Source organism: Oncorhynchus masou, chromosome 20, assembly GCF_036934945.1.
Source record: "Oncorhynchus masou masou isolate Uvic2021 chromosome 20, UVic_Omas_1.1, whole genome shotgun sequence".
Classification (NCBI taxonomy): domain Eukaryota; kingdom Metazoa; phylum Chordata; class Actinopteri; order Salmoniformes; family Salmonidae; genus Oncorhynchus; species Oncorhynchus masou.
In genome coordinates, this window is record NC_088231.1 from 12,441,130 (window position 1) to 12,457,508 (window position 16,379).

General features: G+C 44.4%; 1 protein-coding gene across 1 annotated transcript in view; it reads left to right on the forward strand.

The window, feature by feature from the left end:
• LOC135506529 (glycine receptor subunit alpha-3-like) overlaps positions 1 to 16,379 on the forward strand; it is a 102,620-nt gene that overhangs the window by 64,193 nt on the left and 22,048 nt on the right. Inside the window, exons 5-6 of the mRNA XM_064925888.1 lie at positions 2,164 to 2,246; positions 7,964 to 8,101. Coding sequence (XP_064781960.1) covers positions 2,164 to 2,246; positions 7,964 to 8,101 — 221 coding nt within the window. The remainder of the gene's footprint in view (positions 1 to 2,163; positions 2,247 to 7,963; positions 8,102 to 16,379) is intronic.

Consider the following 16,379-nt stretch of genomic DNA (forward strand, 5'->3'; position numbering starts at 1 on the left):
GAAAGCCTTTCTGGATCCAAGGAGAACTATTATGGGTTCCATGTTGAACCCTCTGTGTAAAGGGTTCTTCGGCTGCCCCCATAGGAAAGCCTTTCTGGATCCAAGGAGAACTATTATGGGTTCCATGTTGAACCCTCTGTGTAAAGGGTTCTTCGGCTGCCCCCATAGGAAAGCCTTTTGGATCCAAGGAGAACTATTATGGGTTCCATGTTGAACCCTCTGTGTAAAGGGTTCTTCGGCTGCCCCCATAGGAAAGCCTTTCTGGATCCAAGGAGAACTATTATGGGTTCCATGTTGAACCCTCTGTGTAAAGGGTTCTTCGGCTGCCCTCATAGGAAAGCCTGTTTGGATCCAAGGAGAACTATTATGGGTTCCATGTTGAACGCTCTGTGTAAAGGGTTCTTCGGCTGCCCCCATAGGAAAGCCTGTTTGGATCCAAGGAGAACTATTATGGGTTCCATGTTGAACCCTCTGTGTAAAGGGTTCTACATGTAACTCGAAAGGGTTCTACTTGGAACCAAAAAGGGTTCTTCAAAGGGTTCTTCTATGTGGACAGCTGAAGAACCATTTTAGATATCCCCTTTTTTCCCTAAGAGTGTAGGTTAGGCTGGACAATGTTAAATTACTGTTTAATGGATGCCCCGCCTCACTTTTCTCAACACCCCAATTTAAAAAAATACTTATAATCAGATGTGTTATTTTTTGGCTAATATATGCTGTTTATAATGCACTGTCCGCTCTTTTTTGAGGCTTTCCCAAGAGACCAAACCAACTCAGATCACTGGCTCAGATCATGTTCCAGCCTCGGATTGGACAGTGAAACACACACGCTGGCACCTGAAGTCGACGTGCAGATGTTTAATTCCTCTCTCACGCCTTCAAGGCTGAAGCCAGCGCAAATTCCTACTATTTATGTGTCCAGGTTAAATGTGGGACGTCCCTCATTATAAACAAACAGTTTCATGGTTATTGCATCGGAGATCAGGGCATTCATCAGCAAAGACGCAGTGCAAGCTGATAGTATTGTGGACAGCCAAATTGAAGTCAAAATGATTGATGAAATCAAAGTGTGTCAGCTGAATGGCGATTTATAACTTACTACTGGTAGTACCGGTAAAATGTAAGTACCGATAACACCACGACGGAATGCGTTTGAAGTGATGATGCGCCGTCAAGAACAGCTAGCACGTCGAACAAAGTGCATCGCCAGTGGCACGCACACACTTCGTGCAGATCAGCAGGTGGGGGGATATTTGTGGCAGCCAGACAGTCGAAGGAGGAGGCGGTGAGAAGTTACTGGGCTCGCATTTGGTCACGTTTGATCTATGTAGATTGATGCTTCTAATTGTGCATGTATGTATTGTTTTATGATGATGAAAGGTTATACTGTATGGCTGGATTGATGTATTTTATCCACTGCTACATTCATTTGGCAGACCTTACTCTATGAGAGGCCTAATGTGTATGACTATGTTGTCAACGCCTCGGCTATAGAGATGCATTCAGGTAATGAACTCATTATTGTGCATCAACATTTGAATTTGATTACAATTATTTACTGTTAATCATTCTTGAATTTACAATTAAGCAGATGAATGCACTGATAAAACATTCATACATTCATAACTTTATTTCTTTTCCATCATATTTGAATATGATAGAATATTGCATTCTATTATACATCCTATGTGAATAATGTTCATTAATGTTAATTTGTGTATTAGTAATGATAATCTGATAATCAGTCTGAAATTGAATATTGTGCATATTGTTCATGTCCATATAGCCAAGGACAATGTGGTAAAGTCTTGTAATTCCTTATCCTCCTGAATGATTATTCTTTTTTTATTTTTTTTGCTCGCTCGCCTCCCTTTTCTGGGGGGAAAATCCGTTCAACAGTGAATCAATTTTCTCTGGCCTTAGCAGAAAATCTGCTACCACCTAATGTGATGGGTACCTACATAACGGAATTCAAAACACATTCATAACCCATCCTTAACACATTCAGAACCCACACATTCATAAGGCACGTGATAATGCTGATGAATATGCAAAGTAGTTATGAATGCTTAATGTGTAGCCCCTTTCAAGTCAAACGATACCTATGCCTTATAGTTGGGATGTATACTCAAATGTTTTTATTTTCTATGGTCTGTTTTCCAGATTGACATTAACCCTCTCCTGTCCGATGGACCTGAAGAACTTCCCCATGGACGTGCAGACGTGTATCATGCAGCTAGAGAGCTGTGAGTACAGCACTATAGTATTACTGTAGTAGTACTGCAGTATAGCAGTATTTAGTATGTTATCCACCCATTATAGCCCTGTGACTGCAGTATCCATCGTGGATATGTGGAATAAAATGACAAAAGCCTGTTACGTAAGATGTTCAGATTGAATTTTTCATCTGACGGGCAGTAGGGAGCTTTTTATAGTTCCAATAAATAATGAGGTCACTGGTAAAATGATATGATAAGATTTGTGGTTGAGAGAGCGTGGGCATGTGTTTACCTGGGTAGGATAATAATGGCTTGTCATGCCAGTGTGGGTGGTATGTCCTCTTGTGACCACACAGATGCACGAATGTAAGCTCTCACTTATACACATACACACACACGCATATACACACACACACACACACACACACACACACACACACACACGCATATACACACACACACACACACACGCATATACACACACACGCACACACACACATTCTAACACACACACACACATTCTAACACACACACACACCACTGACCTAATACTCTAGGGTCTCTTCCTGCCTGGACTGTCTATATGGCCTTGTGGAATGGACTCATTCAGGCCAGTAGACCAGTCGTTATTGGTTATGAAGGCTGTTAGTGGAGGGTTATTAACATATATTTAGATATGCAAAAGTCTGCACTTCTAATAAGGGAGGACATGTATAAGCATATCAAGTGCCGGCTGAATATGTGCATATAAGGAGCATTTCAAGACCCAATCACTCCATCCATCAAGATGAGCCGCTTCAGTTTGTGAGTGGGGTTCCTACACAGCAGAAATCAATCCCTGTGGACCATCAATCGCTATGCGTTCCCCATCTCCCTACAGCACACTCCCCTATTAGCATTTACCACATGGAGGAAAGGAAGTGCTCCGTCACCTTGTTAAAGATGTGTGGACTTGAGGAGACACAGCACTGGATGTGTCCGCTGTCCACTAAAAGACGTAGCAAATTGGCAAATACTTACAATACTTAATACTTATTTTCCACCATAATTTGCAAATAAATTCACTAAAAATCCTACAATGTGATTTTCTGGATTTTTTTTCTCATTTTGTCTGTCATAGTTGAAGTGTACCTATGAGGACAATTACTGGCCTCTCATCTTTTTAAGTGGGAGAACTTGCACAATTGGTGGCTGACTAAATACTTTTTTGCCCCACTGTACATTTGCACAGGGGCCCGAGTTTGTCGCAAAATAATTCATGCCGATTGCTGCTGTGTCGCAGCTGCAGAGGCTTTTAGCCAGGACATCTATGTAGTACTTCCCTCGCTCTCTCGCTCTCTCTAGTCAAAACATGACTGTGACAACGCCAGTCACAAGATAACACTTTACTCCCACTGAGCTAGCAACAGTGGCGTGGACACACTGTACACACACTGTACCCCACGAAACTAAAGCCTGCTCTGCTCAGCCAGCCGCTGAACGGCTTGGATCAGATAGGCCAAGCACGTTAACCCACAGAAGATCATGTAGAAACACTTCAATCAGCAGGAATTGGAGTCAATGACTTGAGGAATATATTGAAGGAATACAGAGGGAGCACATATGATATAATATGAATGATGTATTAACAATCTGTATGATGTGCTATAACTTGGCCTGAACTTGAAGTGACTCTATTTTTAATAAGCAAGGTAGTGTGTTGAGGAAAGCGTATAATTTGACTTGGGTATAGGCAGAGGTTAACATACATGGTCAGATATGGAAGAAACTGCAGTGAGTGGGAAGTGAATCAATGTCCGGTAGCGAGTAGGAAACCCTCCTTTATGTCTCCCTTCATTACCTACAAATTAAATATGCTCAGAGGGGCGGCAGAGGGTGGATTCATTTATATTAATAGTAATGACCTTGCTAAATTACCCCCCCACCCCCCTCCCTCGGTCTCCTCTAACTTTCCTGTCTCCTCCCCGTCCTCTCTCTCCTCCCCCCTCTACACCTCTCTAACATGTGGAAAGAAGTACAAAATGGACACAGAGACGCGATAATTACATTGAGCTCCATCATTAATTGTTGTTATACATTTTTACACACCCTGTCCTTTCCAGTGCAGTTGCGGCCCGGGGGGATAGTTACCATGGCGCTGTACTGTTTAATGCTTGGGGAGGTCATTTGTCTTCTTTTTGTACGGCCCCGGGGTTATTTCATTATTTTATGTACCACAGTTGGTGAGGCCCTTCTGGCTGGCTTTAGCCATCTGAAATGTGAGTTCAAATGTGAAAAGGGAATGACGTTGATGGGTCGATGCCCGGTGTCTGGAATGGAGGGAAATAGATAGGCATGCCTATTTCATGTCATTTATGAAATCTTATCAATTATAATGACTGGTTATGATGGTCGGTCTGTTGGGATACTGTAGCATCTTTAGAGTGTATGCATGGCCAGTATTTAGCCTCTTAATGTCATCATTTATTGGACAGTGTGTAGAGCTTTTCCAGATGCTCCAAGTGTTTTACATAGGGGGAAACGCACCTCATCCACCACCTAAGGCATAAACTGCCATTCGAAAATCATCCATTAGTGCGAACCAATAGGAATGTAGGAGCAGAGGAAGCTCTTAGTCATGTTGTGACTACAGTACATTGACTCATACTGCGGAGTCTGCTTTGTCTACTTTCATCTCCCAATATTAACCGAAATGTCTGCACTGCCTAGTCCCCTGGGCTGGTGAACTGCATCATGGGATACGTCGGGTTAAAGATAAATAGCCTACATGCAGGGTGCAGATATATTCAAGATGCTTCTATATCCAGCTGCAGATATTTCATATAATTTCTCTTGATTATTTAACTCTTGTCGGTATCTTTCAGTGTCCTTACGTTCAAAGATATATTTTCCTACTGGAGACTGGATACTTATTTCATCTTGCACAATAGTGCATAGCTGTTAGCATGCCCGTTCCCTACAGCTATGGCACGATCATCGTAAGGAACGGACCTAAATGCAGCGTGGTATATGTTCATGGTGAAGTTTTTAATTAAAGAAAGCACTGAGCACTGAACACTGAATACAATAAACGAATAACGACCGTGAAGCTATAATGAGAACTGTGCTGACACAAGCAACTAACATAGACAATCACCCACAAACAAACAGTGAAACCCAGGCTACCTAAGTATGATTCTCAATCAGAGACAACTAATGACACCTGCCTCTGATTGAGAACCATACTCGGCCGAAACATAGAAATACCCAAAATCATAGAAAAACAAACATAGACTGCCCACCCCAACTCACGCCCTGACTATCCTAAATAATGATAAAACAAAGGAAATAAAGGTCTGAACGTGACAAGCTCGCTGATGGACACCATAGGAGATGTTAATGCTTCAAATGGAAAGAGGTCATTAGCATGACTAGTACTCAGTTAACTGGGACCTTATTCCGAGGAATAAACCAATAGATTCCTTTTTTTCCCCCATTTCAAGGTCCCAGTTTTACATGCCGTTCCTGAGATATTATCGTCGAGTCAACATGGTTTTAGAATCAGACCCAGTTTTAGTCACCCCATTATCTGTAAGGCCTCAGTCACACGTTCCATTCCTCCTCCTTTCACATCAGTCACTCCATTATCTGTAAGGCCTCAGTCACACGTTCCATTCCTCCTCCTTTCACGTCAGTCACTCCATTATCTGTAAGGCCTCAGTCACACGTTCCATTCCTCCTCCTTTCACGTCAGTCACTCCATTATCTGTAAGGCCTCAGTCACACGTTCCATCCCTCCTCCTTTCACGTCAGTCACTCCATTATCTGTAAGGCCTCAGTCACACGTTCCATTCCTCCTCCTTTCACGTCAGTCACTCCATTATCTGTAAGGCCTCAGTCACAGGTTCCATCCCTCCTCCTTTCACGTCAGTCACTCCATTATCTGTAAGGCCTCAGTCACACGTTCCATCCTGGGAAGTCATTGCCTGAATTACCCATTATTTAAAGGATAAACCATCATAATCCAAGGTTCCTTCCTGGATTGGCACTAAGTCACTCCATTATCTAAATAGTGGATTGGCCATTATCTAAATTCCATCCTCCTCCTTTCACGTCACTCCATTATCTGTAAGGCCTCAGTACTAAATAGTGGATTCCCTCCTTTCTCACTCCATAGTTTGGCATACTAAATAGTCATTGGTATACATTATCTGTATTCCCTCCCTCCTTTTTCAGGCCTCAGGGTTCCTCCCTCCTCCTTTCAGTCATACTAAATAGTCCATTCCATCCTAAATTGGTCAGTCACTCCATTATCTGTTGGCATACTAAATAGTGGATTGGTATACTAAATAGTCAGTCACTAAATAGTGGGTTGGCATACTAAATAGTGGATTCCTTTCACGTAAATAGTCACTCCATTATCTGTAAGGCCTCAGTCAATAGTGGATTCCATCCTCCTCCTTTCACGTCAGTCACTCCATTATCTGTATACTAAATCACACGATTCCATCCTAGTGGATTGGGAAGTCATTGGCATACTAAATAGTGGGTTGGCATACTAAATAGTGGGTTGGCATACTAAATAGTGGGTTGGCATACTAAATAGTGGGTTGGCATAATAAATAGTGGGTTGGCATACTAAATAGTGGGTTGGCATACTAAATAGTGGGTTGGCATACTAAATAGTGGGTTGGCATACTAAATAGTGGGTTGGCATACTAAATAGTGGGTTGGCATACTAAATAGTGGATTGGCATACTAAATAAATGGTGGGTTGGCATACTAAATAGTGGATTGGTATACTAAATAGTGGATTGGCATACTAAATAGTGGATTGGTATACTAAATAGTGGATTGGCATACTAAATAGTGGATTGGCATACTAAATAGTGGATTGGTATACTAAATAGTGGATTGGTATACTAAATAGTGGATTGGCATACTAAATAGTGGATTGGCATACTAAATAGTGGATTGGCATACTAAATAGTGGATTGGCATACTAAATAGTGGGTTGGCATACTAAATAGTGGGTTGGCATACTAAATAGTGGGTTGGCATACTAAATAGTGGGTTGGTATAATAAATAGTGGGTTGGCATACTAAATAGTGGGTTGGCATAATAAATAGTGGGTTGGCATACTAAATAGTGGGTTGGCATACTAAATAGTGGGTTGGTATACTAAATAGTGGGCTGGTATACTAAATAGTGGGCTGGCATACTAAATAGTGTGTTGGGATAATAAATAGTGGGTTGGTATACTAAATAGTGGGTTGGCATACTAAATAGTGGGTTGGTAAAATAAATAGTGGGTTGGCATACTAAATAGTGGGTTGGCATACTAAATAGTGGGTTGGCATACTAAATAGTGGGCTGGTATACTAAATAGTGGGTTGGTATACTAAATAGTGGGTTGGCCCATGAAGTCTGCCCGTGCTTATTCCTTTAGCACAAAAGACAGTGGGACATTAACAACATTGACTCCTGGTTGATCTATTGAAAGGAACAACTTATCCTTGATGCAGTGTAATCCACACTTGGTATTGTATGATACAGCATATAACACGAAGGGTATCCATGATATTTGGATCTTCCCATAAATCTGGTCTCGGTGGAGATATGAAATGTAGAAATCATCAATTGAATATGTATTTATAAAGGCTTTTTTACGTCAGCTGTTGACACACACAGTGCTTTCACTGTACAGTAACCCGGGCCGAGGCTATATTATCTGATTGCAAGTCCCGCCTCTCTTCTTTTCCAGTTGGCTACACAATGAACGACCTGATCTTTGAGTGGCAGGAGAATGGACCAGTCCAGGTAGCTGATGGGTTGACCCTCCCACAGTTCATAATGAAGGATGAGACGGATCTGAGATACTGCACCAAGCACTATAACACAGGTAAGATACAATGGGAGTGTTTGAGGTCGAGTCCATTGCAGTCGGACTGTGCAGAAACACAAAAATGATCTTCCATCCCAAATTAGGCTACTTTTTATGTGATGAGGTTTAGTGAATATGCACCAAGCCTTCCTCCGGCTGCTCCACACAGTTAGAGTTGAAAGATGGGACCTTAATTGTGAAATCTAATTAGGTTTTCATATGGCATCATGAACACCAACGCTAAGAATAATGGTGGGACGCCTCCCGGGCGGCGCAGTGGTTAAGTGCCGTCAGAGACTCTGGGTTCGAGCCCAGGCTCTGTCGTAACCGGCCGCGACCGCGAGGTCCGTGGGGCGACGCACAATTGGCCTAGCGTCGTCCGGGTTAGGGAGGGCTTGGTCGGTAGGGATGTCCTTGTCTCATCGCGCACCAGCGACTCCTGTGGCGGGCCGGGCGCAGTGCGCGCTAACCAAGGTTGCAAGGTACACGGTGTTTCCTCCGTCACATTGGTGCGGCTGGCTTCCGGGTTGGATGTGCGCTGTGTTAAGAAGCAGTGCAGCTGGTTGGGTTGTGTATCGGAGGACGCATGACTTTCAACCTTCGTCTCTCCCGAGCCCGTACGGGAGTTGTAGCAATCAGACAAGATGGTGGATACCACGAAATTGGGGAGAAAAAGGGGTAAAAAAAAGAATAATGGTGGGACAAGAGTCTTCACGCTTCTGCTTTGTAAATCTGTGACTCATTCAAAGAAAACAGAAACAAGGTAATGGTGACCTGTTAATCTTAGTGGTATAATAGTTTGACGACGTTGAAGGAATGATCACAATTCATGAATTTACATTTATGAATGTACATTTACATCTACATTTGAAAACTAGAAAATTCATAGTGCTCTTCTAAATGGCTTTGAGCCGAAACAGTCAGGCTTATTTTTTTTTTACTCCGTTCAAGATGGTTTCGATATTCACAGATTGCATATAAACACGCAATATGGCTCACAACATTCTCGACATCAGCAGAGCTCTATTACCATTTCTTACAACCAGCAATGTCAGAGAACACGGTTCCAATTCGGGAATTCAACCTTGGTCTTCTTTCACAAAACAGAAAAAACAACTGCAGATCTCTAACTCCACATCTCAAGCTAACGGCACCACTATCTAATATTATAAGTTTGGCCTTATTATCATTTTTTACTATTACCATTTGGAGAGCAATGTCACGAAACACAATTCTAACTCAAAAATCAAACTTTTTCTTCCTTCTCATGACAACACAATCACTGCAGGCTTTCACAGTGAGGCCTTATTCAGCTTCTTTGGCTGTGTTTAGACATGCAGCCCAATTCGGATATTTTTCCCACTAATTGGTCTTTTGACCAATCAAATCAGATGTTTTCACGTCAGATCTTTTTTAGAACTGATCTGATTGGTCAAAATACTGTCTAACGCAACTATAGACTTGTTTACAGACAGCCAGCCAGACAGCCAGCCAGCCAGCCAGTGAAGTGTGATGCTCCAGTCTACCACAGCACTATCTGGAGTGAGTGTGTGTCCCAAATGGCGCGCATATTCCCTATATAGTGCACTACTTTTGACCAGCCCTATTTCAGATGCAGCCTAAGTGTGGCCTTATTCAGCCAGTGACGTAAAGTGCACAGTGAAGTAGGAGGCATTGCAGGCTGAATAATGTAATTTCTTCTACCTGCATCTTTCATGGGCCTGTCATGTCCTTATTGCCAACGCTAAGTCAACCTTAGCACGCCCGCTTCCTCACTGCTGGCTAATCAGGATTATGTTGTGCTTCAATTAACGAGAGGGAGACAAGGAAACGAAGATGTATTTTTAGATGACTGAGAGCAGCAGAGAGAATGGAAGAGGCTTGGATGGGTGGGTGGGTGGATGGAGGCAGGGAGAGAAGTGGGGGTGAGAGAGAAGTGGGGGTGAGAGAGAAGTGGGGGAGAAGGGGTGGAGAGAGAAGGGGTGGACAGAGAGAAGGGGGGACAGAGAGAGAAGGGGAGTACAGAGAGAGAAGGGGGAGACAGAGAGAAGGGGGAGTACAGAGAGAGAGGGGGGGTACAGAGAGGGGGACAGAGAGAGAGAAGGGGGGGGACGGGGGAGTACAGAGAGAGAAGGGGGGGACAGAGAGAAGGGGAGTACAGAGAGAGAAGGGGGAGTACAGAGGGGGGACAGGGAGAGAAGGGGAGGGGACAGAGAGAAGGGGGTACAGAGAGAGAGGGGGGACAGAGAGAAGGGGGAGTACAGAGAGAGAAGGGGGAGTACAGAGAGAAGGGGGAGTACAGAGAGAGAAGGGGGAGTACAGAGAGAAGGGGGGGAGTACAGAGAGAGAAGGGGGAGTACAGAGAGAGAAGGGGGAGTACAGAGAGAGAAGGGGGAGTACAGAGAGAAGGGGGAGTACAGAGGGAAGGGGGAGTACAGAGGGAAGGGGGAGTACAGAGGGAAGGGGAGTACAGAGGGAAGGGGGAGTACAGAGAGAGAAGGGGAGTACAGAGAGAGAAGGGGAGAAGGGGGAGTACAGAGAGAGACAGGGGGAGTAAAGAGAGTAAGGGGGAACAGAGAGATGGGGGATAGAGAGGGGGGGACAGAGAGAGGGGGGTACAGAGAGAAGGAGGCGACAGAGAAAAGGGGGTACAGAGAGAGAGGCGGGTACAGAGAGGGGGGACAGAGAGAGAGGGGGTCAGGAGAGGGAGAGTCAGAGAGAAGGGTGGAGAGTACAGAGAGAAGGAGTGGACAGAGAGAGAGGGGGGTACAGAGAGAAGGGGTACAGGAGTACAGAGAAAGGAGGGGGAAAAGGGGGGGGACAGAGAGAGAGAAGGGGGGGTACAGAGAGAGAGGGGGTACAGAGAGGGGGGTACAGAGAGAGAAGGGGGACAGATAGAAGGGGGGTACAGAGAGATGGGGGACAGAGAGAGAGGGGGGACAGATGTAGGAGAAGGAATGTCATCTGATAATTGAAAAAGCTTGTTTTTTCCTCCTTTCGCTACGTTAATTATATATAACAAGCTCCTTAGTGCATGTCTAGGCTTCCATGGTTGTCACGTCAACAGTGCTTAGAGTGAGGCTGAAACAGTCCCCTATCAATAAGAGGTGTTTTGGCTGCTGACTACTTGAAAAGAGATTCAGTTTTAATACCAGTATCGCGTTTTCTTTGGCTATTATAGTCAATTCAACTTATAAAAAGAGTAAGAGCATAAATGAATACATTTTGGTTATACAGTAGCTATGGAATTGTTATTCCACTTGCTTTTCACTCCATGGTAATGGTTTAATGTGCAGCCTTGGTGAACTGGTTTACCACCAAACAGTCTCTAAACTAAAGCCCCCCTGAGAACTGTCAGGACCTCATTTTAAGTTCTTAGAAAAGCTTCATCTTTTAGTTTTGTTATATGCACAAAAAAGCCAAAGTGTATGAATGGAGAAGGCCAGAACATGCCTCTACCCAGGCTGCTATTTTTAGAAGCTGTCAGCTCTCTGTCCTGTCTCACATAAGGAGAAGGGGAGAGAGAGGGGGGGGAGTCAGGCAGGAAAGACAGATAGTGCTCTGTGTTGGAGGAGACGGTAGGAGGACAGGGGGAGGCATGCAGCACTCCAGAATTTCTCTGTGTTTGTTTTCAAGACATGGTCTTGAGGAATAAAAAGTGGGAGAGTTGTGTGTATAGGTCGAGGGCAAGTCAAGGAACACCAACATTCACTCATTTGCCAGGCGTGCACAGTGAGTGAGTGAGTGAGTGAGTGAGTGAGTGAGTGAGTCGTAGAGAGAGACGTAGAGAGAGACGTAGAGAGAGACGTAGAGAGAGACGTAGAGAGAGAGAAATAGTTACTTCACTAGAATCTATGGAAACTGGAAAATATATTTTCTGAGGCTGAATTTTTTTGTAGCTGGGGATTTTAACAAAGCTAATTTGAGAACAAGTCTACCTAAATTCTACCAACACATTGACTGTAGCACCTGCGCTGGCAATACACTTGATCACTGCTACTCTAATCCATATAAGGCCCTCCCCCGCCCTCCCTTTGGAAAATCCAACCACGACTCCATCTTGCTCCTACCGTCCTATAGGCAGAAACTCAAACAGAATGTTCCCGTGACTAGAACCATTCAACTCTGGCCTGACCATGCGTCAAGATTGTTTTGATCACGCGGACTGGGAAATGTTCCGGGAAGCCTCAGAGAATAACATCCATTTATACACTGACTCGGTGAGTGAGTTTATAAGGAAGTGCATAGGAGATGTTGTACCCACTGTGACTATTAAAACCTACCCTAACCAGAAACAGTGGGTAGAACTGAAAGTGCGAACCTCTGCATTCAACCATGGAAAGATGTTGGGGAATATGGCCGAATATAAACAGTGTAGTTAATCCCTCTGCAAGGCAATCAAACACGCGAAATGTCGATATAGGAACAAAGTTGAGTTGCAATTCAATGGCTCAGACACGGGACATATGTGGCAGGGTCTACAGGCCATTACGGACTACAAAAAGAAAACCAACCTCGTCAAGGACACGGATGTCTTGCTTCCAGACAAACTAAACACCTTCTTTGCCTGCTTTCCCTAGCCACGTCCTCACAGCATGCGCAGACCAGCTGGCTGGTGTATTTAGAGACATATTCAATCGCTCCCTATCCCAGTCTGCTGTTCCCACATGCTTCACCATTGTTCCTGTACCAAAGAAGGCAAAGATAACTGAACTAAATGACTATTGCCCTGTAACACTGACTTTTCTCATCATTAAGTGTTTTGAGAGACTAGTCAAGGATGATATCACCTCCAACTTACCTGCCACACTAGACCCACTTCAGTTTGCATACCGCCCCAACAGATCCACAGACGATGCCATCGCCATCACACTGCACACTGCCCTATCCCATCTGGACAAGAGGAATACCTATGTAAGAATGATGTTCATTGACTACAGCTCAGCATTCAACACCATAATACCTCCAAGCTCATCATTAAGCTTGAGGCCCTGGGTCTCAACCCCGCCCTGTGCAATTGGGTCCTGGACTTCCTGACAGGCCGCCTTCAGGTGGTGAGGGTAGGAAATATCTCCTCTTCGCTGATCCTCAACACTGGGGCCTCTCAAGGGTGCGTGCTCAGACCACTCCTGTACTCTCTGTTCACCCATGACCTCATGGCCATACACGCCTCCATATCAATCATCAAGTTTTCAGACGACACAACAGCAGTGGGCTTGTTACCAACAACTACAAGACAGCCTACAGGGAGGATTTGACAAGACATTTGACTTGTCACCTAAAACCTTCACAAACTTTTACAGATGCACAATTGAGAGCATCCTGTCAGGCTGCATCACCGCCTAGTACGGAAACTGCACCGCCGACAATCGCAGGGCTCTCCAGTGGGTGGTGCGGTCCACACAACACATCACCGGGGGAAAATTACCTGCCCTCCAGGACACCTACACCACCCGATGTCACAGGAAGACCAAAAAGATCATCAAGGGCAACAACCATCCGAATCACTGCCTGTTCACCCCGCTACCATCCAGAAGGCGAGGTCAGTACAGGTGCATCAAAGCAGGGACCGAGAGACTAAAAAACAGCTTCTATCTCAAGACATTCAGACTGTTAAACAGCCATCACTAACACAGAGAGGCTGCTGTCTGCATACAGACTTGAAATCCTTTGCCACTTTAATAAATGGATCACTAGTCACTTTAAATAATACCACTTTAATAATGTTTACATATCTTACATCACTCATCTCATGTGCTGTATTTTATACCATCTATTGCATCTTCCCTATGCCGCTCGGCCATCGCTCACCCATATATTCATATGTACATATTCTTATTCCATCCCTTTACATGTGTGTGTATAAGGTAGATGTTGTGTAATTGTTAGATTACTTGTTGATATTACAGTACTACACTGTCGGAACTGGAAGCACCAGCTTTTCGCTACACTCACATTAACATCTGCTAACCATGTGTATGTGACAAATAACATTTGATTTGATTTGAGTCTTTTTGGGTATGACATTACAAGCTTGGCACCCCAGTATTTGGGGAGTTTCTCCCATTCTTCTCTGCAGATCCTCGAAAGCTATTTTCAGGTCTCTCCAGCGATGGTAGATCGGGTTCAAGATCGGCATCTGACTGGGCCACTCAAGGACATTCAGAGACTTGTCCCGAAGCCACACCTGCGTTGCCTTGGCTGTGTGCTTAGGGTTGTTGTCTTGTTGGAAGGTTGAACCTTCGCCCCAGTCTGAGGTCCTGAGCGCTCTGGAGCAGGGTGTCAGCAAGGATCTTTCTGTACTTTGCTCCGTTCATCTTTACCTCAATACTGACTAGTCTTTCAGTCCCTGCTGCTGAAAAACATCCCCACAGTATGATGCTGCTACCCTCATGCTTCACTTTAGGGATGGTGCCAGGTTTCCCCCAGACGCGACGATTAGCATTCAGGCTAAAGAGTTCAATCTAGGTTCCATCAGACCAGAGAATCTTGTTTGTCATGGTCTGAAAGTCTTCAGGTGCCTTTAGGAGAACTCCCAGCAGGCTGTCATGTGCCTTTAACTGGGGAGTGGCTTCCGTCTGGCTACTCTACCATAAAGGCCTGATTGGTGGAGTGCTGCAGAGATGGTTGTCCTTATGGAAGGTTCTCCCAACTCCACAGAGGAACTCTAGAGCTCGGTCAGAGTGACCATCGGGTTCTTGGTCACCTCCCTGACTAAGGCCCTTCTCCCCCGATTGCTCAGTTTGGCCGGGCAGCCAGCTCGGGGAAGAGTCTTGCTGGTTCCAAACTTCTTCTATTTAAGAATGATGGAGGTCACTGTGTTCTTGGGGACCTTCAATGCTGCAGACATTTTTTGGTACCCTTCCCCAGATCTGTGCCTCGACACAATCTTGTCTTGGAGCTCTACGGACAATTCCTTCAACCTCATTGGCTTGGTTTTTGCGCTGACATGTACTGTCAACTGTGGGACCGTATATAGACAGGTGTGTGCCATTCCAAATCATGTCCAATCAATTGAATTTACCACAGGTGGACTCCAAGTTGTAGAAACATCTCAAGGATGATCAATGGAAACAGGATGCTCCTGAGATCAATTCAAGTCTCAATGCAAAGGGTCTGAATACTTATGTAAGTAAGGTATTTCTGTTATTTATTTGTAATAAATTTGGAAAAAGATCTAATAAACTATTTTTGCTTTGACATTATGGGGTATTGTTTATAGATTTCTGCAGAAATGGTTTTATATAATCAATTTTAGAATAAGGCTGTAACGTATTCAAGGGGTCTGAATACTTTCCAAAGGCACTGTTGTTACTAAGAGAGAAAAAGGGAGAGCCTTATTGACTGAGTTTCATTGACAGAAGGTCCCAGGTAGGTCATGCTGAGGTCCCATGGCGCAACCAACTGTCTGTCAAACACATTCCTGTGGGTGCCCCTCCACAACCCTTTTCACTATAGTTGAATCAGGGCTTGAAAAACACCTATCGATTGGACCAGTTGATGGCGATGCACAGAGCCCTGCATAACTGATTTAAGGAAAATACCACATACCACTTGTGTATAAGACAGTAGTTTTGGAATTGTTAGTTAGATTACTTGTTGGTTATTACTGCATTGTCGGAACTAGAAGCACAAGCATTTCGCTACCCTCGCATTAACATCTGCTAACCATGTGTATGTGACAAATAAAATTTGATTTGATTTGATTCTTACCAGACAACTGAGGAAATGTGTTGTTTAGGAGAAGGACTATGTTAAATACCATTACCAGAGTGTTAGATCAAACTAAATGCACTTAGATCTGTCTGGTACAGTAACAGTAGTGACCTTGGCAAAAACATACACCACCTACCGTTGCAAACCATTGAAAAATGTTTTGCCATGGCTTGCCCTAGTGAACACAACCCAGACGTCATTCTCCAGAGGCTTTCTTTCCCCCTCACCCATTGATGTCTAAAGTGCCCCCGGTGAGATCAAACCCAGGCAGGATTTGACCAATCTCCCTCAGCGAGAGATATAATGCTTCAACATTAAATTCTGTGGGGCCAGGCTTCACAAAAGGGTTGGACACGCTCCCATAGGGTGCCATGGCCCCTAGCCAGTCTGCATTGCTGTGGAACTCTATTTGTAAGATTTGAACGCTTCAGTCCATCGAGCACCAGCTGAGCTGAGTGCCATTCCAACGGATAGAACGTTCCTCCATCTTCTTTGCGCTTCTGGTCTACACGGTGGTGATTCAGCTACCAGGTGTTGGATCCTCTGGTCTCCTTCCCTTGTCAAGTTCCTAGTAAAAGAG